This window comes from Colias croceus, chromosome 6 (assembly GCF_905220415.1).
Source record: "Colias croceus chromosome 6, ilColCroc2.1".
In the NCBI taxonomy this organism is placed as follows: domain Eukaryota; kingdom Metazoa; phylum Arthropoda; class Insecta; order Lepidoptera; family Pieridae; genus Colias; species Colias croceus.
The window spans coordinates 10,521,306-10,549,049 of record NC_059542.1 but is presented as its reverse complement, the minus strand read 5'-3'; the positions used below and the strand labels follow the sequence as shown (position 1 = coordinate 10,549,049).

The window sequence follows — 27,744 nt, the reverse complement described above, 5'->3', positions numbered from 1 at the left end:
ACATATTTTCAAATTATTATAATAAAATACAGTACTGATAAACATTAATTTAAAACAAAACTTAACAAGATAATTAAATCTTTACACGACATCAATGAACCTACAAGTGCAACACTACAACGTCTAATCCGCGAGATAGAAAGTTTAATCCTCGGGATAGAAAGTCTCATCCTCGGGATAGAAAGTATCATCCTCGATTTAGAAAGTCTCATCCTCCGTATAGAAAGTCTAATCCTCATGATAGGTGAACGCACAATACTCACTACGCGATAACCGTGTAACCTAACGCACACTACAACTAATGTCCACTCGTAGCGGCGTGTGCGCTCAGATCGCGGGGAGGAGGGGGCTCGGAGACCGCGGACGGCGCACGTTGCCGTTCCACTCCATCATATCCTCGTCTCCCTGTACACGCGCACTCGAGATACTCTCAGCATCACACTCCTCAACTTCCCAACTCTGAGATCGAGATATCATTTACGATACGAGGATATTTCCACTAGGCTGGATTAAGGATCAATATTCAATAAGGACGGTTCGGATTGGTAGGAAAGGGTTGTTTTTGTGAACAATTGACAACTATTATTATCCTGGTTCTTGGTAGTTAGAGCTTTTTGAATGATACATTAATCAGATATCAGAAAAATAAATTTCTTTACAGTAAACTTGGAAACCTTCGAAGACATTAATTTACCTATTTAATATGACTATCCCTTCTTTGCATTATATTATGTGTTAAAATTAATAGGACCAAAAGGAAGGGTCTGCTTCGAATGTCATCTAAAAAAATATTTCAAACAAGTAAAAGATTCAATAAAGCAAGGAAAGGACATTTGTAAAGAAATATAAATACATGCAGCACAGAAGGCGTAAGCATTTCAGCATAGGACAAGGCGACATAAAGGAATACCTATCCGACATAATTTATAATATCTTATAAAATAGTTTACCAATAAGAGATAACAAGGGACACGTTACACAACACAGAAAAGTTTAAACCCTAAGCACTTGAGGAAGCTGAGGAGTGATGCCAACATTGAAAAAATCATAACTTCTTGCAACCTGAACAATAAATAGAAAACGAATACATATATTGCACGAGGAAACATAAGTGGTTAAAAGTAGGACTATGAAAGGAGGGCCAAAGTCTATAGGGTGATAAGCAAACCCTACCAGGGTTTGCTTATCACCCTATAGACTAGACATCTAATACTACAATGTTCAAAGAATCAAAAGACAGCAGAATTGATTTGTCCGTAAGGCCAGTAAGCACGACCTTGAAATACCGTAGCCGATATACCTTGATTAATTTGGTAACCCACAATCCTGCCTCGCATATCAATCAATTTCAGCTGCCCTTTGTCAATGATCCCGCAAGGATTAAACGCTTCATTTATCAAAAACTACCTAGGGTATCTTTGGACAACATGGTACATTTTAAAATGGTTGATTTTATCGATGAACGCTTGATACTACATCTGCTTTATTTTTACCACATCTTCACGGAATTCCTAAAAGTTAACAAGTCTTTAGAAATTTCGTTTAGATGAAATAAAAATATCAAGAACACAAACTCTACGATGGATTGATGACGAACTCAATGATGAAAAATTTTAAGATATAACCCTTGGAATTATGGAAGCTTATCCAGTTATTTATCTAAATTCTCTAGAATCTTTTATTTGTATAAAGTCTTGTGGAATAGAAACTTAAGAAAACGAGACTTTATATAAAACTAGATAAGGTATTTGTCAGATTATCTACATATTCTTCATTGCGGTCTACAATTTTTTTCTGTGCTTAAAATTTATCTTGGTTCAGAACGGTTTTGAGAATATGTCTTATTGACATCTACGTTACGTGGCTTTTACACGCACATCCAGTTTACAATCCCATCAAAACGCTTCACAAATTCCTCAAGTTATCTACAGGGTGGATGCAGGATGGTGCAAAAAACCACGTATGAGGTGAACACTTACATATAAGAGGTAATTACCATCATCGTGTGTGGGTGCGGTGCGGGGGGCGCGGGGGGCGCCAGTGGGGGTGGGGGCGCGGGGGGCGGCTCGGGGGACGCGGCCGCTGGTGAGAACGACGATGGAGCGAGCGGGGATTGTGCTGCAAATAAATGTTATGTTAACGTAATTGTATTACGCGCGAAATGTGGAAGCTTTGACCAGGAGAATTGTTTATATTCCCTTGGTTCGTCTTTTAGTCGTCATGTTACTGTGATGTTGATTGAAACCGAAGAGTAGCGTTGTTGGTTCTTTCGAATAATTTAACTTATCTTCAGAATAAGTCAAAAAATATTGGATACACATAAATAAAACGTTATTTATACAAAAACGCATCATGTATTTTAAGTGATCGACTTGATTAAGTTTTGACCGAGACCGTTCTCAAATATTTGAATCAAAAAAACTTCCTTTATGACCCTCGTAATTGTCCAAACGTTTGAATAACTGAATGTTTTATAAAGAAAAATAATAATAAACCGTTTGTTGATTCAGGTAGAAAAAAAAATAACATAATTTTTTGTTGTGAATCGTGAAAATGTTTTGCACTTGACACGGCTTAACCTTGATAATTGCGTGTACCCTTAACCGTGCGAATGTTTGTAATATGCATAACTCATTTATTTTTATGTAACATATTTTATTTAAAATATTATGAATATAGCTTTGTCTTGAAAATTAATGCTAAACGACTTTTAATCATGCCTCGCTTACATGCGAAATTTCATAGCACATCATCAAAATAGAACATTATTTTAAAATACAAAATTTTCATTTCTAACGAAACTAATCTGAATGTTTTCGTTTTTTTTCTATATTTTATTTTATTCAATAAAATCGGTCATTATGAGATACAAAAATAAAATTTTGACACCTTATTATACAGTTATAATATACGTCTATGATTTGAGTTATTATAAAGTTTGATTATTTGAGTATTAAATATAATATAGTGAATTTATAGAAGTTTAGATACATATTGAAGTGAAACTTCTTTATCGGGGTTGGAAAAAAATTTAGTGTAAGATTTTTTCGTTACGCGTGACATTTTTCCGTTACGCGCCATCTTTTTCTTATCCCTAACACGCGTGATTCGACGTATTTCTATAAAGTTGCATATAGTAAATTATTTTTTGAAAAATAGGGTCATAAAGAAGTTTCACTTCTTACGTGTGTACACTAGTACACGGACACATTTTTCTTTTCTATATCTTTGGGAAGTTAAATCGAGTCGCCTTTAATTCGACAATAATTGTTATAGGTACTATGCAGATACATAATATTAAGGCTTCAAAACAACCACAACGTCACAATTAACTTAACAATCGAATTTAGATTTGCCTCGCTGACTCTAGTTTGGTAACAAAATGACCTTTGGTAAACCGCAAACCGCAATTGATACAGTGCTATAAACTCTAATTGTGCTATTATTATACCTTATAGAACTATATATAATCGGGAAAACAGCTGTCAATCCCTACATTTTACATCTGCCGAACCTGTTTTTGACCAGTATGTAGATTATATCATAATGTTTAAAATGAAAGGAAACCTTGGTAACTACAATAGTAATGAAAGGGTTAATAACGATGATGATGATGATGGTGATTATAATAATTTTGATGATGCTTATGAACATAATAACGATGACATTGAAGATACTGCTCGTGACTATAATGTTACTAATAATGATGATGTTCTAATGAATCATAATTTATTCTACGTTAAGTCTTTTGAACAACTGTAAGTGCAATTAATTTCGATAAAAAATATGGTTTTGGTGAGCACAAGAACGAACATACTTCACATAACACAACACTAGCAGATGGCATTAACGATGACAATGTTCTATATAAAGTTTACCAATAATTAACAATCTTAAACGCTAATAATTACGACAAAGAAATTAATGATAATGTTCTAAGTCTCAGCAGCAGCAGTGAGCGCAAGAACAAACTTACTCCAAATAACACAACACTAGCAGATGGTATTAGTGATAATGATGTTATACGTAAATTTTTACCATTAACAATAAGCGTGATGAATTTCGATGAAACAGAAAATGCTAATGTTCTAAGTCTTACCGGCAGCAGTGAGCGCGAGAACAAACTGGCTCCAATGAACGCAGCATCCACAACACAGCTGCAGAGCGGCGCGGCGCAGCGCTCGGTGCAGAGCCATGAACAGGAGCGGGTTCACCGCCGCGTGCACGTACGAAATGTGAAGCGTGATTTGGAAGTAGAGCTAGAGAAGATAATTGTATTAAATTTGGTGTTACAAAAAGTAGTCGTAACTTAGAGGTTATACCCTCTATCATATTCGAGATTAGATGTGTTTTTAATAATTAAATAAAATATTTAATCTCTACACATTATCTCAACGCATTAATCATAACTAATTGTAATTGATTTACGTTAATTTTTAACATAATTGTGTAAATAAAGCTATTATTGGTCCAGCTATTTCAGAGTTAAAAATTCATTGGCTCGCAAAACAACGAACGATTTATAGTTTATTAAAGGTCACAATAGCTAATATTAGCTTTTAGCCTTTCATACACTACGCTTCTTAAATGCTACGAGCTATAAAATGTTCTACAGGTGCTACGGTGCTACGCACGCAGCGTAGCGTGATGCGACTTTTATCGATGTTTTTAAGTATTTCTGTTTGCATCTTAGATCATTAAGTAAGTTTGCATAGAAAAACGCCTAGAAACGTGCGTTCTTTACGTGGAATAATTACTTTTAAAATTTGAAGTAGAAGTTTTGAACAAAAAATCTAGTTATAAACTACAGATTTAAAAAAAAAAACTGAAATAACACTTGACAAAATATTACAAAATTGTAAACATATTTTTTTTACTCTACATATTGCGTCCCTGCTGCCTCTTTGACAAATAAAAGTACGAAAATAATTAAAGTTCAGAAAATGCAAATAATATTTTTCATTTCAGTAACCTACTTCATACGCCACATGTGACGTCAGAGCCGGGTGATGAAGCAGCGTGATGATAAACAGTGGTCCCCAGAACAGCACATACGCGGCCGTAATCACCAGGAACATTCGCACTCGGCGCACCCCCTCCCGCTCCACCCTGGCGAGGTACCCCCGCAGGCGTCGACCACCACCCAGAGGCAGGTTCGCGCTCCGACACTGCCCGTCAGCTAGTGTACCATCTACTGTCTATAAATTGTGTAAAGTTAATGTGGATGTTTTGGTGGTGAAGGATTTTGGGGAGGTTGGGCTAAATTGAAGTCAAAGATAGAATAAAAATTTGATTAATTTAGAAAAATCTTTTTCCATACAAAAATAAATATCCAATAATAATTTTAAAAAATATTTAAAAATAGATTAAATTTTGTGACTTTAAGAAAAAGTTTAGAAAATTATAACTAAAATACCAAATAGCGCTAGAAGTACAAACAAAAATTTTGCTTTAGATTCATTTATAACATTGATTTATTAATTTTCATCCAATTTATCACATTATTTATTTAAACTATTTAGTAAAGAAGGTTATCAAAGGGCGTGGAATCCGTGTATCTGAAACGACTACATCCTACAGCGGTGCATCAAATAATACGCTACGAAATATCGGGGCATGCTGTGCATGCAATAGTCACCCTTGGTCCAACGCTGTTAGGTAGAGAATCCATCCGGCGGTTGTCTCCAGCCATGCTGACTAGCGTGGTCACTAGACCAGCTACGCGAACTGCCTCTACGTTAGCCTGCATGCGATAAGATTTAAATTTTATCCAACGCAACTCGCCCCAGCAGTACCCAATAAAGCATTCCCGGCTGGAGCTCATACCATGTTCACAAAATTTAAATCTTATAGTACAACCAGTTTATGTGTTTTGTGGAGGTTGAATCGCGTAGCACTGTGTGTTCTACGATAATTTATTCATCGGCTACACTCGTCGCTACATTTTATCGGCAGCCATGTTGAAAGCAATGGGTGATGTGAATTTCAAACGATGTTCAATCAACTGTTTTTTGTTCCCAATTTCCATATATACAAATTTAATTCTGTATTCGTTACATAAATAACTAACAAATGACTCTACATTTATTTCAAATTGTTGCTTTTATTAGTGTTGAACAAATTTAGTATTATTTTTACACACAATATTTATTTTCAATATGTACAATACACACACGTATTTGTTTTAAATCTTCATCCCAATAAAATAATATTGTTTTTCCAGTTGATTGAACAATATTCACACAAACATACAAACAATCACAACATACGTACCTTAGTGAGATCACGGTGTAATTTCTTCAAGTGAAACAGGGTGAGACCTACGCACACAGCGTTAACACCTATCCATAGAGCGTTGAGTACATAATGCCTGAAGGGGCCCCTAACTAGCGGACACGAAGGCGAGGGCCCGTACGAACTGTAGGAGCCGGCGCTGGCGGCCAGGGCCCCAGAGAGAAACGTGGGCCCTAAATTGATGGTTATTGATGCAAACCATATCATGAACGTTCCGAAAAGCACGCACTGCAACAAACGAATATTAGTTTTATAGTAGGTAATACAAATATATCATTAATTCTAATAAAAATCATGGTTATATTTGACAAAAGAAGCATTATTAAACCGTTTAAATTCACTGTAATCATATTGATATCATAGCTAATACGAGTATAATATCAAGTTACAAAATTATGCCGTTTGATGATGTAGGTGCACACTGCACATGATATAGGTACCTACAATGTATATCAAATTTTCAAATTGATGTTTATTAGAATATCAGAACCTCTTAAAATTAGATCTTATTAAGAATTTAAATAGATTCTAAACCTTTTATAACTTAAATAACATAATTAAATATTAAACCTCATTTAAAACTCAAATCACGTAATTAAATATATATATATATATATATTAGACTTAATTCCTAGAAAATAAACTACAACATAATTAACATCTTAATGAACTCTCTTAATGGCGGTTCTTAGGTTTGCCGTAATTAAAAATATGCGTAAATCTTCATCTATACTAATATTATAAAGCTGAGTTTGTTTGTTTGAGCGCGCTAATCTCGGGAACTGCTGGCAGCTGGTCCGATTTGAAAAATTCTTTCGGTGTTCTCACATCATCATCATCTCGCTAAGACCAACAGAAGCGGAGCACTGCGGGTAAAACCGCGGAGCACACTATATGGAACCAATGAATTTTATAATTATGTATATTAATATTAAATTAAATTTATATTTTTGGTTTTATGGCATTCAAATGCTTTATAAATATAAATTTATAAAGAATAGAAAAAACTCGATCACGAGGCGGGACTCGAACCCGCATCCTTTCGCGCCATTCCGGGGCGGATGCCTCACCAACTCAGCCACTCGTGACCCGCCCGAGCGATCGAATTTTTCCTATCTAATATATAAAAATCAATGCCACTTTTCGTTGTAATTCCATAACTCGAGAACGGCTGAACCGATTTCGATAATTCTTTTTTTATTATATTCCTTGAAGTACGAGGATGGTTCTTATGTAGAGAAAACGTAAACATGTACCACGGGCGAAGCCGGGGCGGACCGCTAGTTCTTTATAAATTTATAATATTAAATTAATTATTATTGTGAAATACACTGTATTGTAATAAATGATGATAAATGATTCGCTTTACTATAATCATAATGTGCTATTAATTCAATTAAAATAAAGTATTATTGTTTAAGTATATTAACCTGAGGGCTGTCCATAAGCAATGGTGCGGATAAATCGGCCTGTTCCTCCTCATTCTCCGGGAAAATTGGACTGTCATTCAGCACTGTTGTCAGCATGTTTACCGTTGATACCGTTACCTGGGGATGAAGTTGATTAATATTAAGAAATTAATAACAAATAGAAATATTCAGTAAAATAAGAAAATCTACAACATTGAATGTAATTAATTTAATTAATTAAATATGAGGTTGTTTATATAACTTACAGTCTAAACTTCAAAAAAACATTTCATAAATATATTAAATTAAAATTTGTTTTTATTTCTAATCCTTATTATGGTGGTTATAGTGGTTTTCTTTTTTTAGAAATGTTAGATTTCTCATGCGTTCTCTATAATTTCAGAATACTGTGTTCAGAAAGTTCTTCCTTTGCCAAAAGCTATAGCCAAGCAAAGCAGAAAAACAATAATTATTACCAAATATTGCTTGACCTCAAAATTTAAACTCAGTCCATGAAATGCGGACAAATCTTAATTTCACTTCGCTAATTAGTCTCTCAAATTAACGCTTTATATTGCCTCTGAATGAAGACAGAATATTGCAAATTGAATCTTAATATTTCATATTAAAGTTTTAATTGGCTTGATAATTATAATATTTGTTTACAAAACTAGAACAAAAATATAGTTACAGGGTCGCTTAGTTTAGGAGATTCATTTGAAAATCGAACGCTCATCCTACTAATTATAATACATATATCGGAAATGCATTTTAAAAAATAGTTCGTGCCATTTTTTTATAAATTTCTATAGAACACAACAATTGATGTTTTGGCATAAATGAATATTTTGTAATTCCATTCCAAGATATATAAACACGTTTAATTTCAACTAGTGATTTTGGGTAAAATTAAATCAAATATTATAAGTATTTGACGTAATAAGTTTTCCCAAAAATAATTTATTCTTTTCATAATAATATTATAATCTATATTCCCGCAAATTTTCGAGCAAATATTTAATAATTTTACTTCAAAGGACTCTAAACGTCGCGCGCAAAGTTCGCAATTATATTGGTAGGATATTAGATAAACTAAATTACGATGTGATAACTTTTAAACGAGATTTTAGTATCTACTACTAGTATATTATTATATTTTCTGTAGTATTTATATGACAGTATAAAACTCATATAAATTATATGATTTTTAGATTGTGGTACTTACTAACTGTTACATTTTTACTATGTCTTTCTTTTTTTCGCAGCGCAGTGATTCTATGATTATGATTTTTCTATCTGGAGATAGGAGAAGAAAGTTGTTACTGCGGTGAAATAAATCTTTACTACGTAAATTTACTTTGAAAGCGAGCAATGCCGCACGCGCAAGCTAGTCCTATAAAATAGCATGTGCCTTGGTAAATGGCTAAATCTTGTCTTGAAGATCTAGACAGCGCTTAGTACGTGTTAACATGGTGGACACCGGTCACAATACGTGAGAGCATGTTGATAAGGCTTATCGTTTTCTATATTATGCTACCTGAGAAATACCGTAATACCTAGGAAAGTAGGAAGTTTCTCGAAATTTCTTTTTATGAAAAAATGTGAGATTACAATTCAATATAAAACCTGAAAACATATTATCTCTAGGATTCTGGAAATTACTTTTATAATCTTTAGTTATAATTTATGTAGATTATTTTGCTGACGTTACCCTACTTTTCATTGTCAATCAAATGTGTCGTTGCGAAAAAAGCACGAAAGTTTTACTTTCGAAACCAACATAATGTATTGACTGTTTTGCTGACGGTACCCAGATTTTCATTGCAAATGATAGGGTATGTGTCGTGTGAAGCTCATCTCTCGTAGACAGCGCTCACTGCATGTTAACATGACCTCGATTGCATGATAGATTGCTAGGACTTGCTATATAAATAAATAAAAAATGATTTAAATTTATTTCTGAATTTGCACTAGCATTGAAAAGGTTTAAAGTAATAATGTCAATCGTAACTACCTACACTCTATGGAATAGATGAAAACTGTGTTTGTGTATTTTGTTAGATAAAAAATTATCCCTGTTGTTGTTATGTAGTACATAGAGGTAATATACCACACTTTATATTTATTTTATTGTTAACAATACAGTATACAGATAAAACATTAAGCGAGATAATTCAAAAAGAACCTTTGTAACACTTTTATTACGTAAATAGCAAAACTCGAAATTACGTCAGACTGAAATAGTTGCTCAAACTTCAAAAGTTCCAAATTGTGATAAAAAGTTCTTTATAAAATATTCTACAATTGCAAACTTTCCTACGTTCACGCTATACTTAACGAAGATATTTATTTTATATTCGTAGCTCTCTAACTCTTCAAGTTTTCCTGAAATTTATAACAGAATAAAGAGATAAAAACTAGGCCTTTTTATCCTCGATCAACTGATATAAATTAAAAATGCAAAGGTGACTGACTGACTAATATTAACGCACAGCCCAAACCACTGTACCGATCTGATTAAAATTTGGCATGCAGATAGCGATTATGATGCCTTCCCCTAAGAAAATATTTTGATAAATTCGAACTGAAACTTCTAACTGAAAAAATACCGTATTTTGAATAAAATACGGAATGTAAATTTATTTAGACCATGCGGCAAAGCAGATTACATCTAGTTTTAAAATATTTTCCTTCTTCCAGGCACTTACAACAGCTTACAGCATAAATAATTAATAACGTCCAAGTGCGTTTACTTAATTTTCGCTTCAAGTTAATTAAAAACAGTAAATAAAACTTTAAACTTGGATTCAAGTATTTCCTCTCACGTCCTAATTAAAGCAAGTTTCAGAATTAACAAATCTTATGAGTTTCTAAAAACTTTTAATAACTCAACGTCGGCGGTTTACGAAATAAATAATTTCAACTTTACTTGAGTTTTCTGCTGAGATTCCATTGACACAAAATGAGCTAACTTCAGTGTGCAAATTTTTACTTGAGAATTTTCAAGCGCGTTATGAACTTTTTATTACTTGGAAATGTGATGTAAATCTTAAGTAAGATTTTTGACCTTTACAACGGGTTTGTTGATGTAGTAGGTCAATCTTACAGCACATTATAAATTTCACTTCCTAGAAATAATAACGATAATCATATTCCTATATTGTGGGGTTATACCCCATAGTGCATTCAAATATGTTTTATGACGATATTCATTTAAAAATATAACTCGTGTTTAATACATAAGATGAACGTCTTAACGGATTTTTACGTTTAGAAAATTAATTGATTCTGCATTCATATATCTATATATAAAACTCAAAGGTGACTGATATAGTGATCTATCAACGCAAACCACTGGATGGATCGGGCTGAAATTTGGCATGCAGGTAGATGTCATAACGTAGGCGTCCCCTAAGAAAGGATTTTCCGAAATTCTTGCGGGAATGGGGAAAAAACCGGGATGCACGTGCAAAGTCGTGGGCGGAAGCTAGTTATGTATAAACACAATTTAGATTTAGTTATTGGCGGATCTTCACAGAGCAAGAATCCTCACGAAGCACTTTTCGCATGTGAACCCGCGTGATAGCAAAAAGCTTGACTAATAAATAATTAAATTAAAACCTTATCTTCACACGACATAAAGTTCAATATTTAAAACATATTTAAAAAGCATATACTTCAAGTCCGGTGAAAAACAATTCGTTACTCCTTACTTTCGTATTATGTCATATTTCACAAACAGGAATAGTCACGTATTGTATGACCAAAATGATAACAGGGCAAGTTGCCAATACCAGCCGCATTGCGAAGCTTAAACAGCATCTTATAGCAGATAAGTGCACTCGAGATAAAAGGGTTTAATCTTACAAAACTTTGTGTGAAACTGTCGAAATTTCACTACATAGTAGGTATAAAACAAACTCGCTTTCTCTGTCTCTATGTGCCTATGTCCCTTTGTATGCATAAATCTTTAAAACTACGCAACGGATTTTGATTTTTTAAGCTATTGCATAGCTTCCATCGCAGGCCTTGAGCGCGGGGACCGAATCTAGAAATTCCGTAACGAAAAAACCTCACGCTCCCCACTCCGACGGGCGGAGGTGTGGCTTGAAGGCATAGCATGCAATAGCTTTACCGCGGCAGTCCCCGAGTGCCACACGTTTTTTTTAATAGATAGAATGATTCAAGAGGAAGGTTTTAGTATATCATTTATTAGGTTTTAGACAAAGCGGGCGAAGCCGCGGGCGGTAAGCTAGTTTGGGATATAATACTTGTGTAAAATGTAGCTTTTATACGAAATTGGGATCACTTGGAGTCGTGCGAAATGTTGTTTTTACTTGAAGCAATTTTTATAAGCTGTTGTTTGATTCAGTATATTTTGTATAAGTCGTTTATATGACATCCTACTTTTATATGAAATCAAATGGAAAATCTAAAAGGTTTACTATAAAAAAAAATATCTAATAAAGAAAGGTTATAGGCTGAAATGTTCAACGTTTACCAAAATCGTCGTTCGATCGTGCAACGTTAGATATTCATAACTGTTTATATACCTGAAACTCCATGTTATCGAAGCCTGTGAATAAATAGGAAAAATAATAGCTATAAATCGTTATTAATATGAAATAAAACGACATTAGAAAACGGTGTGAAAATTATCACATAATAGCCTTAATATTTATACACAACCTTGGAAAATATTTCCTCTCAAGAATCATCTTACCCTGTTTATAATTTCAAAGGAAAATCAGCTCTAACGATTTACCATTATACTAGGCGGGGGACTAAAACAGTAATTCCATAATAGTCCAAAGTTGAATGCACGATACATTGCTTTAATGTTATTCAAGAGGTTTTGTTTTGTTGGCGCGCTTCCAACTGACGTAATTGGAATCACCCTTCGTTTGTAAACAGAAAATATGGTTAACTAGAGAGAAAAATGTTACAATGTAAGAGTGTTTGTAGACCAAGTTTTATATGAATACTAGGTTTTCGCCCGCGGCTTCGCCTGCGCAGTCATAGAAAAACCGCATAGTTCCCGTTCCCGTGGGATTCCCGGGATTGCGTCATTTTCCCGGGATAAAAAGTAGCCTATGTCCTTTCTCGGATATCAAAATATCTCCATACCAAATTTCATGAAAATTGGTTCAGTAGTTTAGGCGTGATTGAGTAACAGACAGAGTTACTTTCGCATTTATAATATTAGTATGGATGTTCAGGTTTTGAGAAGAAACATACAAATATATTTGTAAATTTTATCGTTATTATAATATTATTTTGAAAATAATTTATTTTATTATATAGGCACTGTGTCTCCTGGACTACTATGCATTTTTCATAAATAGATCTATTATTACAAAAACTTTAAACCATATGGCACAATCTAAAGCATTATGATTTGATAAAATAACTTTTAAGTAAAAATAGTGTTTAATTTACACCAACTTTTAGTCATTGCTATCTAAAAGAAAAATACGAAACACAAGAAACAAGCAAGAAACAAAAATACAGTATAAAGCCTTGACTGAGTTAATTAAAACTCTTCGGGCTGATAATAATCGCGTCTGTGAGGAACTTCCGAGAATAGCCCCGCTTTGTTTTTGTTTTGAGAAGGCAATAGTCAATCAAAAACAGTAGGCTTAAAATAGTACCTACCTTTATAGCAATAATTTTAATAAATTATTACAGTACTCCAAATGCGCATAGAAATCTTCGTCACAGTTCGGTAACTGTCATATTCCCGGAGCGTCCAAAGACGATATGTTATATGTACCTATATAGAGTGGTTAAATGCATTTTCTTCATGCATAATTTAGTAAAATTTGTTTAGTCAAATGAAAGACATTTTGGAAATATGACAATTAGTGAAGATTTGCATGTGCAATGTGCATTATTAATTTTGGAGTAGGTACTGTAACTTCGATTATTTATTTACAAGCTTTCCGTCCGTGGCTTCGCTCGATTTTTCTAAAACCTGACTATACCTACCACGCATTAAAACACAGTTGACAGATATATACGGTAAAAATATGTTGCGTAGTTTTAAATATCTAAGCTAGGTACATAGGCTATGTAATTATAGTGAATATATTATATTTATTTATTTAACTCTTTAATAGTTGTACAGAACAGTTGTACAGAAGCCTTAGAACTACTTACACATAGAACAGAGTACAACTATTTTGGCGGCCTTATCACTTAATAGTGATCTCTTCCAGGCAACCACGGTAAAAGGTAAACAAGCAAAAAGATCACTAATTGGCGGGACGAGAACAGAAAAAGAATAATTAATAGCAAGAAAACAAACAATAATAATATATATATATCTATCTTAAATAATACATGTCCATGTACAATATCACATATACTATACATATACATACACAATATATAAAAATACATATACATAAATAAAATAAACAGATAGATACTTATACATACCAATTACATATTATATAATATACATAAATAAATATATGTATACTTTGAAGGAAACACACTGATATTGATTAAGATAAAATTATTATACGAATACCATCTATATCTATTACCTGGATACCACGTACATATTGAAACATAATGAAAATATAAAAGAAAAATAAAAAAGTTAAAAAGATATTACTGGTCCGGATCAGCAGCGGAAAGAAAATGTTATAATATATGGTCTATAATATTTGCTTGTTGGATTACGGATAAAATAATACCGATTGGGGTATAACAATTTTAAATATTATAAAGCATCGTTCGGCAAACAAGACTTGTTTATTGTTTAATCCGTAACCAAATTAAGATCAGCTGTTTTGTACTTAAAATGTTACAAGCACAAACTAAAATGATAAAACCATTCCTTTTTACTACCTTATTTTTTGGCGAGACTTCCAAAAAATAGTAGCATAAAATTCAGAGCGGTTAAAACGGGGAAAATATGTCAACTGTGGACACAAAATTAGATTTTCAGCTTCCGCCTCTCTGAGCGATATTTTTCATACACGTTATACAACAGTCTATTAGGGTCGTTTATTTTAACTGAATGAGGTTTGGAGTTAATAAAGAGCAAATTTTATAGCCGTTATAACTAAAGGCTAATTAAAATTGATGTTAATTTAACACGTTTGAATTTAAGTGTGTTTTTAAAACACACTTTTACAACTTAGAGGCCTTGAAGTTAAATAAATTCGTGAAGTAATTTGAAGAGACATTTGTTGAAAAGATATTACAGATAGAAGAGACTTATTGTTGAGAATAATTATTATTCAAATAAATCAATGTCTTGTAACTTTGATAATTATAGCATTTTAACTTCGCTTTGAAGCAATGGAAAACAGAAAAGAATAATATCTATATAAACGTGAAAAGTTTTCAGAACATTGTGGAGCTACCAATTTCAATGGATTAGGGGGCTTGAGTCGAACTCAGAGCGATGTGTGTTTAAGCTAATTGATTGGTCGAAGTTAGGTCTTAGAGTGCAGTGAAATGCAATTTGTAGAACATATTTTTAGAAGAATACTTATGCTGTGTCTGTTTAATCATTAGGGATTTTATCGTATCTTTCCCTTACCAAAAAGAACAAACGACGGTTGTTGTCGAATGTCGAAAAATGTTACTATGTAGCCTATGATATACCTAAAACTCAGACAAAGTCGAAACACGTTCCAAAACAGCAATCGGTAGAGCAATTTAATTATTAGTTGACAAATTCTTTGATAGGTATACATCATACATTTTTAATACAGTTTATTTAAAAAACTATGGAATTATTGAAGTTAAACTTCTTTTGGCACGATGGAGAAAAATGATGAGAGTGAATTTTTACGATGCGCGCGCACACTGAACCTAAATTTAACAGCATGAAGTTAGTTCTAGGTGGTATGAAAATTGATAACTATGTTCAAGTTGTATATTCTAGTATTTTTTATTTAAATAAAATATTTTTGGTTAATTTTAATATTTATCGTTAATCACTACTGCATTTTAGTTATTTTTTTTTCCATACGCCAAAGAAGTATAACTTCTAACGCGTGTACATAAGTACATAAACTCTTTTTATATTATAAATAAACTTACCAATAACAGAAAAGCGGTTTCCACAAGCGAGCACTTATAAACAGGCTGACATCGAAACACAGCTATGCCGAGTGGTAGCAGGATGGCTGCGCGGGCGCAGTCCACCACCGCTTGATGGAAGAGTAGACCATGAGACCATCTGGAACAAAACATTATTTAAATACATAAGTGTAAAGAATAGAAAAAAGTCAATCACGAGGCGTGATGTGAGCCCGCATCTTCCGATTGCCACATTAATTTAGTAAGTCAAGTTTTAAAAGAAAGAAATAAATTTTATTAAAGAAATAGTATACTAAAACTAAAATACGTAAATTGTTGGCATCAATATTATTTAACATGGAAAAGTTTGAACAAATGATTTTATTAAGCTATATAATTGCATAGCTTCTATCGCGGGCCTTGAGCGCGGGGACCGAATCGAGAAATTCCGTAACGAAAAAACCTCACGCTCCCCACTCCGACGCGCTCGGAGGTGTGGCTTGAAGGCATAGCATGCAATAGCTTTACCGCGGCAGTCCCCGAGTGCCACACGTTGTTTTTTTTTAATAATTATCCACTAACTATCTTGACGGCTCATGACTGTAGAAACTGCTATCCAAATCCAAACCGGATGTAAATAATTAATTTTAATGTATTATGACGATTCAAAACGGAGTATAAAAGCTGTAAAGGAGTCCTATTAAATATTTTATAGTTTGACTTTCATCCGATAGATTTTGTCCATATTTTTTAATGTACAAAAATAAAAATTGCTCTGTTGGACAGCACATTTTAATTGAAAAACTATGAACTGAATATTAGAACAACATTTTAAACATGTCACATAACTTCACTATTTCATAACAATCTAATTCGAGGCTCAAATCCTCAGGGGCTAAGCTGTATCCAACACCTGAGCCACGCTTTACAATTTTCCTCTCTTTAATTTGTCTCTCTTCAGTCAACAACTAAATCTTTCATCTTTGTACATACAGATTACTGGTATTATATTTTTAACCGACTTCAAAAAAAAGGAGGAGGTTATCAATTCGGCCGGTATTTTTTTTTTTTTTTTTTTTTTATGTATGTACACCGATTACTCCGAGGTTTCTGAACCGATTTACGTGATTCTTTTTTTGTTCGATGCGGGATGGTGTCGAATTGGTCCCATAAAAATTTTATTCTGATAGGCCCAGTAGTTTTTATTTTATGAGCATTTTTGTCTGTAGGTATTTGTAAATTTTGCAAGTGCAAGTTTGAAGTCGGTTGTTTTTAACGCAGTTATCACTTGTTTGGAATTATGATGAATTATTTCTTTGGAATGTTCTTTGATTAAAACTGGAAGATTTACTTTTTATTTAATTTTACATTATACTGTGCCGCACGGTTTCACCAGCGGACGAATCCATGAACAAAAGCAAGTATTTCTGTTATTCTGATGCATAAGCTATATTATTGCCAAGTACTATCAAAATTCGTGCAGTGGTTATCCCGTGAAAGAATAACAAACATTTTAATTCATTCATTTCAATTAAACGATTTCCCATCGGTATTTTAACCATTTTTTTTTACTGTTGAGATAAATAACATTTTTTTAACTATTGATATTTTTATAAAAACATGCATTGTTTTAAAAATATTCTGCCTAAAACGGCAAAAGACAATATGCAAATAACTATGTATTTACATACGCTGCGAGCACTCAAAAACAAAATTGCATTTGAAAACGTGAATTTAAAGAGAATTTACACGAAATACATTTAAATTTTTTCAACTATCATCGACAGGATATTGCGAATTTTCGGATTAGCGGGATCCAATTTGCAACGAACGGGTTTTTCATTTTATAAGAGTTTTAGTAAGCGTTGCGTGATAATTGTATCGGTTTGGTATAAAGCGTTTGTTTTTTGCGTATATCAGGTATCAAAGAGCCACTTATAGTTTTATTCCATAATCTGTGACCCTTGAATAAAATATAAAAGGGTATGATTGGATAAGCTTAGTGCTCGCTTTGGTACAGCGGTATAAGGCTTCTGATTTAAAACGAAGGTCGAGATAGACTAGACGAACGTGTAAAAATTAAATTGGATAATTTTTTCTATCACTTCTTTTATTGTTATCACTTCATAGCAAGTTTGTTAGTTGTTTTCCAGAACTGTAAAAAAACGAGCTGTTAATTTTGAAAACTACAAAAAATGTTGAGACTAAGTCATAAAATGAACATTGAGTATCTGTATCGATGACAACATAACCGTGTTCATGGGCGTAGCCACGGTGGGGCACGGTGGGGCGCTTGCCCCACTCTAGCTTTGACCTGGAAGGTAGGTAGATACCTAACCAAATCTAAAAATTGAAGTACCTACTAACTACTAAGCTTAATATCCGTAAGAAAATTCACACTCGATTCTCGAAAGTCGACAGGCGACACAGAAAATGCGACCTTTATAATTAGTATTATTTACCTCTAAATTGACTGACTATAACAAGTGTCATACGCCCAGCGACCAAACGGCTGAAGATTTTTGGATCTATTTCATGGTGTGGTAGGTGAACAATAAGGTGTTTTGAATAAGAATACCTAATTCGAATAACGAATTACACACGAAAAAAGAAAATAGCTGAGGCTTCTATGTTACATGAACTGTAAGAAAAATGAGTATAGTACCCCAATTAGTTGCCCCACTAACTTATCCAATTTCACTTTTGTTGTGTTACACGTTCTACAACTAACTGATACTTTTTACTTTACACTTTTTTTTTCTAGTGCCTACACTATAAAAAATGCATTCGCGAATGCCTTCGCGAATGCCATCGCAAATGCCTTCGCAAATGCCTTCGCAAATGTCTTCGCATATGCCTTCGCGAGTGCCTTCGCGAATGCCTTCACGAATGCATTCGCAAATGCCTTTGCGAATGCCATCGCATGTCTTCGCATATGCCTTCGCGAGTGCCTTCGCGAATGCCTTCACGAATGCATTCGCGAATTCCGTCGCGAATGCCTTCACAAATGCCTTCGCGAATGCCTTCACAAATGCCTTCGCAAATGCCTTCGCGAGTGCCTTCGCGAATGCCTTCGTGAATGCCTTCGCAAATGCCGGCGGTACGGCCGCCGGCATTTGAAGACCAAGATATAACTTTGGGTACATACCTACTTGGTACATACAGTTGCTACTTACATATTATTTTTTATTGTTGCCCCACCTTGAGCCCATGGCTAGCTACGCCCATGACCGTGTTGCAGTTCACGAAATCCACTCTGTGTATTATGATCGTATTAATTTGCAAATTAATAACATTCACATGCAGCTATTGAATCATAATGCGCTTTATTGTGTATAATCTCTATGATATTGAACAAAGCGTTTAAATTGGCTAATTCAGTAACAAATAGAATAATTAAAATAATGTCTAGCAAATAACGACCGAAAATATAGGAGGATCTTTTAATTATGTTCCTGGTTTGGTCCTAGATTTTCTTCTACATTTACTATGGATTATCACGTTTATTGAAAAATATTTTGGACTAAGCCAGTCGTTTAATTGGCCAGTGTCTTATAACCTTCGTCTTCAAATTGTTAATCGAAAATCCTTTACATAAAAACCTATTTAACGTGGCCTGAAATTTCTTCAAATCTTAGTTATAAGAATACTAGCTGTTCCCCGCGGTTTCACCCTCATTGCTCCGCTCATGCTGGTCTTAGCGTGATGATATATAGCCTTTAGCCTTCCTCGATAAATGGGCTATCTAACACCGAAACAACTTTTCAAATCGGACCAGTAGTTCCTGAGATAAGCGCGTTCAAACAAACAAACAAACAAACTCTTCAACTCAAAACAGAAGAATTTGATTGTTTCGTGATTAAAGTAAGGCACCAAACTTTATATAATATGTAAATAATTAGTTAAATATGCGTTTCTTTGCATAAATAAAGTACTTATAAATATGTGAATGCTTACCAATTTTAAGACAAAACTTCCAAATTCACGCAACTTTTCAAGTCATAAAATATGATGAAACTTTCAACAAACAGGCTCTACGAAGTTGAATAAAGTTAGAAAATAATATATTATTTTCAGAGAGTAAATTAGTGCTTTACTTTTTCGACTTCCAAAGCCTTTAAAAATGTAAAAAATACATGTATAAACAACAATATAAAGCAATCACCATGGTATTTAATATGTGTAATTTCGATGATATTATTTTATAATTTTTCTTTTATATCCCATTTAACTTGTAAATTAACTGAAGTTTGATATTCTTACTACTTCTTCTTACTTCTACTTCAATAGTTCAATAGTAAACTACTACTTCTACTTCAAAAGTAAACACTGACAAAATGGCTTCCTGAATTAAGCCTTAGGTCAATGAACCTAATGTTCAAATCCTGTATAATAATTAATTCAGTAAATATACTTAGTAAACTTTGACTAAGCTGTCCTTTGACTTGGACCTTTGGCTAACGAAGGGAGGCTAATAAGATACTTAACCAACTGAAAACACAAACTTTGTTATATAAAGAGAAATAATGCTAGAGATCTCGTAATAAGTCGCATTTTCTACTATCCTAATTAATATTGAGAAAGTTTGTGAGGATGGTTGTTTGTTACTCAAAAACATCTGACCGCATCTATATAAAATTTGGGACATAGATAGTTCATAGCACGTTTTATTACAAAGGTTAATTTTCCCCCTACTTCGTAAATAAAACCAAGGGATCCAAAGTTTTAAAAATATGGAAAGCCGTAGAATGCCATATTATTTTCGAGATAAAAAAATCGAAATTTTGTATTATTATTAGCCTTCCTCAATCCTCATTCTGAAACAAAATAATGAGGCGATTCTCTCGCGTACCTCTTTTGTGTCGGGAATAACCTGAGATTTATGATAATGTCTAGGTACTACAGTATACTGGAAGCTGTATATAAATTTTAGTCGAACTTCTAAATAAAATGAACTGATCAATGTGAGAAAAAACAACCGAAGTTGATAAAAAAATGATTACTTGAGAAATAAATTTATAGAAGTTATTTTCGTCAGGTCATCTTTTCAATTTAAACCATGTCCTTATAATATATCACTTACATTTAACACCTAAAGTATACATATAAATAGTAGGGACAAACTTTACATATAAGGAGTACTTTATTTTTCTCGTTTATCACGATTTTAAAAACTAATCTTTCTTTGACATCTTTACCGAGAAAGTAACTCTGTCTGTCTGTCTGTTACTCAATCACGCCTTATCTACTGAACCAATTTGCATGAAATTTAGTATAGAGATATTTTGATACCCGAGAAAGGAAATAGGATAGGTTTTATCCCGGGAATCGCACGGGAACGGGAACTATGCGGGTTTTCTTTGAAAACGCGGGCTAAGCCGCGGGCGGAAAGCTAGTAGGCTATAATTCTATCACAGGTCAACCAGGTCAAAACCGGGACAATCATAGTAATACAATACTTATACAATTATATTTGACAAGATTCCTATTACGGGACAACGATTTCCTCTTATTACAAGAAGAACTCCCAATGGCATTACGAAACTTGTGAATGATAAATTATAGGGAGAAGTCTTCTTCATCTTGACAATGATTAATTTACTTGAAACGCCATGGGAATGTTTATTGACTTGAAGTGATTCATTCTTACGTTATTATATTTTGTGTACAGCTTAGTAAGTACTTCATGTTAATTGACATGTTTTAGCGAGATTAAGGGCTGATTTTTCAATCGGTGGTTAAAACTTATTCATTGAAAATCGTATTAAACTACCATTTCAAAAATGTATTCTAATTGTCCGTATTTGACAGTTTACAGGTGACATTTTAAAATGTTCGTGTAATACTTTATTCGACGGATAAATTTTAACCAAGGATTGAAAAATCAGCCCTAATTTAATTTACATTTAAATTAATACATTCATCGGATAAACTACACAAATGAACCTAGCAGATATCTGTTAATCTTTCACGTTAAAACTACTGTACGAATTTGCATGAAAATTTACAAAAATAAAGGTTGATTTTACACGTGATACATGATCTATAGAATTAGTTGATTTTACACGTGAGTCCGCAGGTGAAACCACGCGCTACAGCTAGGACATGTAAGGATACTCCTAAAATCTGGGTTAAGTTATGTAACCTTATGTAAAACCGCCACAAAAAGCTTCTGGCACTCAAAGGAAACCCTACAGCTAAAGTGAAGAGGTGCCAAATTATTTTCCTTTATAAATTACAGACAGGAAACATCCTGGGTACTTATAATATGCACTTCCTCCGGCATTGCCACTAATTTAAAGCAATAGACTGCACTAAGAGCACTCTAGCAGATGCCTCTTTTAAGAATTAAATGCCTACTTATAGGATAAACTCGAAAGCACTTGCTATGTATGCTTGTAGATATTTGTGTTCCGTTTTACTGCACAAGAGACTATGATAAAATAGAAGATATAAGACCAAGGACATTTTCTACTTAGAGTAAGGAAAATAGAAAAAGGAATATGAATATTCCTGGGTATATTTTCCAGAAATTTCCGATTGATTTGATTTGAATACAACGTGAAGATAACATGAACAAAGAGGCGGATGGAAGTAGTTCTAAGTAAAAAGAGAAAATGAATTTTTCTTCTTTACATTTCTATAATTTTTTTCAATTTTTTAGGGTTTCGTACCCAAAGGGTAAAACGGGACACTATTTCTAAGCCTCCGCTATCTGTCTCCAGGCTGTATCTCATAAACCGTGACAGCTAGAAAGCTGAAATTTTCACAAATGATATATTTTCGTTGCCGCTAAACAAAAGATACTAAAAATTTTAAAAAAATATATTAAGGGGGGTCTCCACACAATACATGATATTCTATTATAGAGTGCGGAACCCATGCTGCGCGAGTCCAACTCGCACTTGGCCGCTTTTTACTTTTTAAAGAAAATATCTCGACCACATTGGATTAACATCATAATTTAGAATCCACATTGTTAAGCGTCATTTGAATATAAAATTAATCCGTTTGAAACCCAAAGGTCGCGTCGGAATCGTTTAATATGCATTAAAACTTAATTCATATGTATTCCGAAATACGTAGAACCAATTAACATTGCCCATTTAAATGTCAGGTGCAAATATTTTTGCGTATACTTGGTAATTTTTATTGTGGTTTTTGCTTTTGCGTTGAAATAACCTCAGATATGAAATAGCGTAGGATTTTTGTACAATAAGCAGCCAGATATTTAAACGAGATCAATTTATTTATTTACATAATATGTGAATTACCTGTTAGCTAAGAACTACCGATAGAAATCTATTCTGTATATATTGTTCCAAAATTATTATTGATGGATTAATGGATCGTACCACACGGACATTAACATCTGTATCAATTAAAAAGCATATACAAAGAAACATAAGCATAAAAAAAAAAAATACCAGAGAATTCAAACATTTCACAGAAAATGACAATTATCATAAATTCTATTTTTTTATCTGTTCCAAATCTGTTCCAAGTCTTTCAAAATTTATCTTTCTATAATATAGGCCGACATACTCCTTAAATGGCTGAGTGAAGAAGAATTTTGCCACCTTAGTATTGTTTAGAAAGGACATAAATGTCAAGAGACACTTCACACGTAACAAAAGGCTACGTGTGCTGAGTTTGGGATACTCATATTATATTGATCTGCCACTGTAAATATAAGATCGGTATTGGCACCATCTGTAGCGAACTCTCTATTATTTTTAGTATGTTGACATACAATGATACTCTTTAGATTCTTTTCTTTTTCTAGATTTGTCCATTTTGGTACTGAAGCCGTTTATTCATGAATAACCAATGTACAGGATTAAAACTCAAACTCAAAAAAATGTAGTTCAATTGTTGCTTTTGTATGGTCATTTTTTGGCATTATTATTATCAAGTTTGTGTTAGCATAAAATAAATTATTAAAGTTCCGTTTATTCTGAAATGTTAACATGAACTGACCTCTATCCTTATTAGGTTAGAAACGTTTCAATTCCTTGATGTTTCCTCACATTTAACTAAAAAGATCCTGAGAGCAAAATCGTTAAACCACCTGATTGCCTGATCTTTTCTGCTGACGAGTATGTTCAATGCAATCGACTTGCCTTACGTGGCAAGATCAGATTGATTTATTAGCAAAAGCGTTCCACTTCTGCTTCACCCACACATACAGTTAAAATGCTCATCGTTGCCAATACAAAAAAAGACGTACTGTGGCACTCGGGGACTTCCGCGGTAAAGCTATTGCATAACATGCCTTCAACCCACACCTACGTGCCTATCGGAGTGGGGAGCGTGAGGTTTTTTCGTTATGGAATTTCTGGATTCGATCCCCGCGCTCAAGGCCCGCGATAGAAGCTATGCAATAACTTACAAAGTTTTTGTACAATTGAGAAGTAATCCAGAAGTGATACCTCTTACTTGAGGGAATATTCCTTATTACACAAATGTAATCACTTCGTATGTTATTCATGTGAAAGTAACACAAATTATCAAATGTAATCTGAAAGTATATGAATGCTAATGAAGTAGCAGTTTAGATTTTAAATACTGTTAAAATTCAGGCATACCGATTTTCTCCCGATACTTCTTACCATCAATATTATTTATTATTACGTATAACGAATCTCATCTACGAGCTATGTATTTATTTATTTTTATTTATTTATATAAGGCACAGTTACAGGATATCATCCAAAACATTTGCATCAACTTACTAAATTAAACAATATTAAGATTACAACCCAATTACAACTGCACACAACATATTTTAAATCATTACAATAACATAAAAAAGTGAATACAGTAACTATATATCAAACGACAATCAGACCTTTTATACTCCAAAGGTCGCTTCCAGCACACAGATATAATGAATACCCAACATTTCCATTCGAGCCTGACGTTTCTGACAATAATTTAATAACGGATTCAAATAGAATCAAGGAATGCTCTTAGAGATGCGAACATGGTCGAAATTCAATATTGACATGTGTTACGTGCGGTCTACAGGGCTCTGACTAGATTGGGTAGACTTGAATTATAGTCTTAGTACTACATTTCTTAATGAATATAGTTATCGTCTGGAATTCCAAACAAGATAGACCTTCTCCTATCTGTTTTTAGAATGATATTTATCAAATAAAATATGATTCTAAACTTATTTTAATAGGCTTGCCATAAAAATATAGTCAGGACTATAACTACTATTATTGTATAGAAATTTCTAAATAAGAAACAACAAAAACACAATTAAAACAACTTACTACCTCTTCTAGGTCCCATTTAAAACTCTCCGGTATATACGCAGGAGTTAAGAAAATTGTTTGCTCTAAAGTAAAATTTAATCCAAATTAATACGATTGAGAAATTGAGAGGCAATCACTTAAACTAAACGTCTCCAATTCCATTTAAATTGGCGGCACATTCGCAACTAATCGACATACATTCTTGATGAGTGTATAGTGTAGTAACATCTGTAGCTATTTGTTGTTATCTGATCCTAGCTGCTGGTCAAACCCAGTATGAAAACGCGAACAAAAATATTTAGGACACTCAAATATAGCTTATATCTAGTACTGATGGAAATACTTTTCAAAAAGATTAAAGTAATTTCAGACCTTATTTGGTACCAACAAACTAACATACAAAATTTCTTCTTTATAGTTTTAGTGTAGTTGTACAAAATCGATCAGCTTCAATTATCACTGCTACCTGAACGATCTTATGTCATAGACAATATCTTCATTTAGCCTTTGAAGTCGACATTAATTGCCTATAATATGAGTTGCTTTTGATTTAGACATTCTGACATAATGATATAACTATCTACGTACAAACTTGGAGTGTTTTATGTTTGCTATATATTTACTTTGGAAAACAGGGTGAGAATTTTTTTTCTGTTCATAGGGATGAACAGGAAAAATGGATGTTAAGGAACAACATCCCGCTAACATAATATTTTGAAAAGGCAGATAAGGAAAGATCGCAGAATCATTCATCACCCCTTTCTATACATAATCCGATAAATTTACTCCTTTGAATGGAAAATAATATTTGCACAAAACATAGAACCTACGAGTATTACAACTATTCGTCATAAGAAATCCTCTCTGAAACTCACATTTATCTTGATATAAAACCTTAAGAGATGGTCATAAATTATGGCCAGAATTGTTTCTACAAATCCCAGTTGAAAAACAACAATACCATGAAATAGATGCAAACAGAATAGGTAGCAGATAGGCTAGTTAATTATAAACTAAACAATCGCAGAAACGGCAAAACCACTGCCAATTAAAATACATCGAAGTCTGATACCATTATCATATTAGCGTGGATAAAATTGCTGACACAGAACAAGATAAGGCACGTTCAACTGTCGATGTATTTGTGGCATGTTCATACGGAATTAATATTGTAATGGAGCCTCTGCGGTTGTTTACTCCTACTACATGTTCCCTTTGAATGATGGAATATTTAATATTACGTGTTATGAATTAAGTATTGTAATAGTTCGGTTGTTATATTGTACTTTAAGTGACAGATTAAATTGTTATTTCCAACATTTTAGTTGTTTCTCTTGCGTAGATCGTAATACATGCTTACAACAAACATACATAGACGACCGTATATACTGATAACAAAGTACAAGACGCTATCGATCAGCCTCATTGTTCCTTTAAACATTATGTCACAAGCTTTAAAAGTAAAGTTACCTACCGCCGCAATTGTTTCTTGCTCAAAATAACCGCCATCAGCGCGATATTCGCTGACATGCCAAGGCTTGACAGCGCTAGAAGTGCTGCAGCGCTCGCAGCTCCCCCCGGTGGGCATAACCGCGTATTGTTAACTATTGATGCGATTTCTTCGTGACACATAATAGCACAAACTAAAAAATAAGAACAACCTACCGTCGCAATTGTTTCTTGCTCAAAATAACCGCCATCAGCGCGATATTCGCTGACATGCCAAGGCTTGACAGCGCTAGAAGTGCTGCAGCGCTCGCAGCTCCCCCTGGTGGGCATAACCGCGTGTTGTTAACTATGGATGCGTTGGTGGCGCCCGCGGAGCCAAAACGAAGGTTGGCTCCTATCATCGCCACCGCTGAACCTGCTGAAAAGATACTAATATTACGTATATGGAATGGAGTGATAGATGGAATGTATTGATTTAACCGTTTCAAAATGTGATGAACTTATTTTAACGAATATTCAAAGTATTGAAAAGGAAAGTGATTGATTTAGTATTCATAAATATTCAGTTCCGTGAATTCTTATATTTAACACGAGTATACGAACGTCAGGAATCAAATATGAAAGAACTAAACAATGGTTGTTGGCCTTATCAGTTGTGATTTTAAAGAAAGTTTAATTTTGTTTGTAGGTCTTGGAGAGAAGAATATTCTGAAATTCATTGTTTCAAACAAGTAACATAAAGTAGCGTTTATTTAACGTAACGTTTAAACTTGAAAGATCTCTCACGAGATATTCAGGAACTTTATAAGCGTTTGTTCAAATTAACGAAATCTGTAATGATGCGGGTGGCTTTGAAGACCCAGTCTCGAGTATCTCAATAATTAAGATATGAAAAAATTAAGTACATTTAAATAATTCTGTCCTATTTATAAACTAGCTCAAATAAACTATCATGAAAACAAAATAAATGATAGTTTTATCAACAATTTTTTACCTGCCGACATCTTATCCATGGTTGCGGTTTTTTTGACAACTACTCTGACGTCATAATCAAGCAGCCAATCAGATCGTCGTATTCTCCCCCCCTCCTTCCCACTGCATCTTCAAACACACGTTGTATTTCACTTGCATTACAGATTATAATTTTTTTACCACTTCTGTTTATTTAATCTATGACACTTCACTTCACAAATGTCAACGTACATTATCTTTATTAAATTATAACATCGTTTTATTCACTTATTTTAATTAAAAACTGTCACATAATATGTTCAAAGTACACA

The 27,744-nt window shown here is 33.5% G+C and overlaps 1 protein-coding gene across 3 annotated transcripts; it reads right to left on the bottom strand.

The window, feature by feature from the left end:
* Positions 1 to 27,744, bottom strand: LOC123692585. Of its 3 annotated transcripts, none has more exons than XM_045637349.1 (10): positions 27,456 to 27,744; positions 26,678 to 26,879; positions 15,768 to 15,906; positions 7,725 to 7,841; positions 6,274 to 6,522; positions 5,639 to 5,743; positions 4,977 to 5,198; positions 4,100 to 4,259; positions 1,997 to 2,118; positions 1 to 459 (listed from the first exon to the last, which is right to left on the bottom strand). In XM_045637349.1, exons 1-10 carry the CDS (start codon positions 27,472 to 27,474, stop codon positions 328 to 330), a joined length of 1,467 nt encoding a protein of 488 aa, XP_045493305.1. In that variant the 5' UTR covers positions 27,475 to 27,744; the 3' UTR covers positions 1 to 327. The 3 variants fall into 3 exon arrangements, with proteins under 3 accessions (XP_045493305.1, XP_045493303.1, XP_045493304.1); XM_045637347.1 differs by having other exon boundaries at positions 1 to 405; XM_045637348.1 differs by having other exon boundaries at positions 1 to 405; positions 26,678 to 26,876.

Bases quoted from the DNA above. Each gene is read 5' to 3' on its own strand.
- LOC123692585 (XM_045637349.1), bottom strand. The intron at 5,199-5,638 runs GTGACTATTGCA...CACAATTTATAG, and splicing joins CTAACAGCGTTGGACCAAGG to ACAGTAGATGGTACACTAGC. The intron at 2,119-4,099 runs GTAAGACTTAGA...ATTTATTTGCAG, and splicing joins TCTCGCGCTCACTGCTGCCG to CACAATCCCCGCTCGCTCCA.